Source organism: Limulus polyphemus, unplaced genomic scaffold, assembly GCF_000517525.1.
Source record: "Limulus polyphemus unplaced genomic scaffold, Limulus_polyphemus-2.1.2 Scaffold5294, whole genome shotgun sequence".
Classification (NCBI taxonomy): Eukaryota; Metazoa; Arthropoda; class Merostomata; order Xiphosura; family Limulidae; genus Limulus; species Limulus polyphemus.
Window position 1 is genome coordinate 33,863 of NW_013670904.1, and position 4,219 is coordinate 38,081.

The following is a 4,219-nucleotide window of genomic DNA, read 5'->3' on the forward strand; positions in this document are numbered from 1 at the left end:
ACTAATACAGTGTACACAGGTAGGACAGACTAATACAGTGTACACAGGTAGGACAGACTAATAAATTTCACACTGTAGGTCCATAGTAGAGATGGTTATTCCATTATAATTATATGCATCAACAGTTTTAGATCATCCTACAAAACATGAAGAAGTACACAACGTTAATACACAAACAGAGTACAACATTGCATCAACTGTTTTAGATCATCCACTAAAACACAGGTTGGAGAAATACGCAACACATTCCAGTAAATAAACAGAGTACAACAACATATCTTGTGGTGGAATTCTCTAAAGGTTGAATAAAAGAAACAATTTAAAACAGGACTGTCCAGCTTCAACTGAATGAAGGCCACACAACAAACAAAAACCAGATCTTAATGCATTTCAATTATCAATTTTATCACCTCATAAGTAGATAAAATAATAAATAAAGTGCTGATTTTTCTGTACAGGTAAGTTAAATTGAAAGCCAAATGCAGACTAATAAATGGAAATCTCTCATTTAAAATGTCAATTCAAGTTCAAACTATTTCTGTTATTCCAGTATCAAATTAATGCTATATTAACAATTACAACCAATTACTATTAGAATTGTTACTTTTTTTAACAATCACTTATATAGTTTTAACAATAATGTATAATAGATTCATTACAACATTTTACATACAAAAATAGAAAAACTTCCCAACAGATTAACAGAGTTAGTTTAAACTACAGGAAATCTGTCACATAAGCTGATGTTCACGGATACATAACTTTACCTAAACTTTCCAACAGACTAACAATTAGTTTAAACTACAGGTAAAATCTGAAACATAAGCTGATGTTCACAGATATGTAACTTTACCAAAACTTCCCAACAGACTAACAGAGTTAGTTTAAACTATGGGTAATTTGTGATATAAGCTGATGTTCACAGATATGTATTTTTAGAAAAACCTTCCAAGACACTAACAGATTTAACATAAACCTCTAGTAATTTGTGACATAACTTTATACTCAGAGATATGTACTTTTAGCAAAACTTTGCACCAGATTAAGAGTTAATATAAACAGATAATCTGTGATGTAACCTCATATTCACAGATATGTAGTTTTCTGTTTGATATCACAAGGTTCACATTCAAGTATAAGTACAAATGATTGGTTACTATGATGATACAAACACTGACACATGACCTTCATAACCAATTAATTATTGTTGGTACTAAAATAAAACAGTCAATAACAGATGGAATAATATAATGTGTTCAGATAAAATCTTGTGAAGGGAGTTTAACTGAAACATCAGCATAACAAATTTTGGTAATAAATGGCAGATAAAACCTCACATAAAGTGAAACTTTTATCTCACGTGTTTTATTAATCTTTCCATACCACAAAATGCTCCAATATTGCTGGTCTCTTGTCAGCCACAGCTTTCAGTTCATGTAGAGCAGCTGCTATGTCTGTAGGAAATAAAATATTTTACCATTAAACTACAGTCAATAATTAAACACTCTCAATCAGAAATTAATCATTACAAAGTCTGAAGATAGTTAAAGTACAAATAATGTTAGAATTGACAGAAGCAGTTGGTTAGTTGTAGGTTTTTTATTGAAGTCATATTAATAGTCTTGTTTTATAGATTATCTGTTTCTTAAAAAAAGTTATATTTCAAACAATCCTTTACTCAATAAAATAATGCCTAGACTTAAAATTTATCATGTTCTTTACCTATCTTCAAAAAGCCTAGAGTCAAGTTAATACTGATCAACTTCTTTACTTCTCTTATACATATTGTGAATGGTGGTGTCTGTCCAAGCATTTAAAAAGCTGTGCACAAAGGCAAAGTTCAACATTCACTTTTGAAGTAACGGTAGAACACGCAAGAATAATGTTGATGGCAAATTTGGTTTTGCAAGCAGGATATTCTACACTAAATTTTTAGGAATTAATCACACTATCGATCACATTTCAATGTGGCATAACTTAAAGAATAAAAATGTAGATTTACAGTATGTTATTGTTGAGTGACTCTTAGCTTGACTGAAATGCTCAACAATTATTTTTAGCTCACAGCTTTGGCTCTGAGTGAAACCAAGAGTGCAACACAATTAACCTTTTTAAAGTCCATGAAATAATTTATATTGGTAGTTTTTTTTTATAGCAAAGCCACATCAAGCCCACCGAGAGGAATCGAAACCCTGATTTTAGTAGACTTACTGCTATCCCATCTGGGGACTTACATTGATAGATTAACTTCAACTTTATGGGTACTTTTGCTTGTCTTGATATAAACTACAGTCAGTCTCTATCAAGTTATTTACCTATGCATGATTTGTCCGTACAACAAAGACAAGAGAGAGATCACAACTTCCAGGTAATTAGTTAATGAGGATATAAAAAAATATGATACAGAACATAAACATGTTTTATGTGTATTGTTTGTAGGAGGAATAAACCTAGTCAGATCACACACCTTCTGGGTGATTAGTTTGTGACAATCTGGCAGCCAAAGGAGCGAGTTGAGCTTGGGTCCAAGCAGAAGAGGTCCTCAAAAAGCGACTTGATGTGGTTGTTGTCTGACCTTTGATCTCACCCCTGTCACTTTCTCGATCCATTTCATGTATAGATGAGGACAGGTCGGTGGAGGTTACAGAAATCCCGGTCATTAGTGACTTTAAACTCAACAAATCTGGATACTGGGCTGATAAATACCTGATGATCCATTGTTAAATAAAAAAATACTATTCATCAAAAGTATGACTCGTGAAAATGAAGAGTAATTTCTATAATGTTGTCTGTGACTTTTTCTACACATATTATAACAAAAAAATAGTCATTTAATTAAAGCACATTAAGGAATTTTTAAAATCACAGCTTTAGATGTCCAAAAAATCTTTAAAATGGAGTAGGTATCTCTGAAAAATTACATTTACACATTAAACAAAGTAAAGTAAGTTGTGCAGAAATTTCTATTATTTGCTTCATAGTGGGACTGTTGGTTTTGTATATGAAAAAAACTTTATTTTAATGCTATAAACAAGAGCAACATCTTTCCTGAAGCAAAAATGTTTATATTTTAGGTATAAGTTTGGAATATAAAGCATGATGCCATGCATGTTGACTGATCATAACCATCATCAGTTAAATAATATGTTGACTGACCATAACCATCATCAGTTAAGTAATATGTTGACTGACCATAACCATCATCAGTTAAGTAATATGTTGACTGATCATAACCATCATCAGTTAAGTACCAAGTTGACTGATCATAACCATCATCAGTTAAGTAATATGTTGACTGATCATAACCATCATCAGTTAAGTAATATGTTGACTGATCATAACCATTATCAGTTAAGTACCATGTTGACTGACCATAACCATCACCAGTTAAGTACCATGTTGACTAACCATAACCATCACCAGTTAACTACCATGTTGACTGACCATAACCATCACCAGTTAAGTAATATGTTGACTGACCATAACCATCACCAGTTAAGTAACATGTTGACTGACCATAACCATCACCAGTTAAACAACATGTTGACTGATCATAATCATCATCAGTTTTATTTTTTGAAAAGTTAGACAACATAGTTTTCACTTAAAAAGTTACATTATAGCTATACTTTTACTTGAAACCATTTTGTTCAGGTTTTAGCAGCTTTAACACACACACACTGCCAGTTCATTACATGAAAAGTCCTCAGTATACTACAAGTTACAACTTAAACAATGTTCAGTTGTAAAACACTTGGAATATATATCATCAACTTGTATTGTATGAAAAAAGCATTACATATTACAAGGTCTTCTTCCCCTTACCAACACTTACATCAGAGTGGACTGCCGTCGATGAAGGAAGGCTCGGGCAGAACTAGGGCTGGCAGACAAATACTGCTGTAGAAGCTGGAGATAACGATTCATTAAGGAAACTAGGTCTCTCTGTGTACCGTGGATCTATAGGGTAGGAAATGTTACCATACTTACAAGAGAATAACCATCTCTACTATGGATATAGTGTGAAATGATAGATACTATAATTACAATGGAATAACTACCTCTACTATGGATCTACAGTGTGAAATGTTAATATAATTACAATGGAATAACTACCTCTACTATGGATCTACAGTGTGAAATGTTAAATGTTATACTCTGTTTGTGTATTAACGTTGTGTACTTCATGTTTTGTAGGATGATCTAAAACAGTTGATGC

The 4,219-nt window shown here is 32.3% G+C and overlaps 1 protein-coding gene across 1 annotated transcript in view; it reads right to left on the reverse strand.

Moving 5' to 3' along the window:
• Positions 1-4,219, reverse strand: part of LOC106472393 (integrator complex subunit 1-like) — a gene marked incomplete at its 5' end in the record, with an annotated part of 45,851 nt that overhangs the window by 5,749 nt on the left and 35,883 nt on the right. Inside the window, 3 exons of the mRNA XM_013933036.2 lie at positions 1,384-1,454; positions 2,468-2,706; positions 3,836-3,960. Coding sequence (XP_013788490.1) covers positions 1,384-1,454; positions 2,468-2,706; positions 3,836-3,960 — 435 coding nt within the window. The remainder of the gene's footprint in view (positions 1-1,383; positions 1,455-2,467; positions 2,707-3,835; positions 3,961-4,219) is intronic.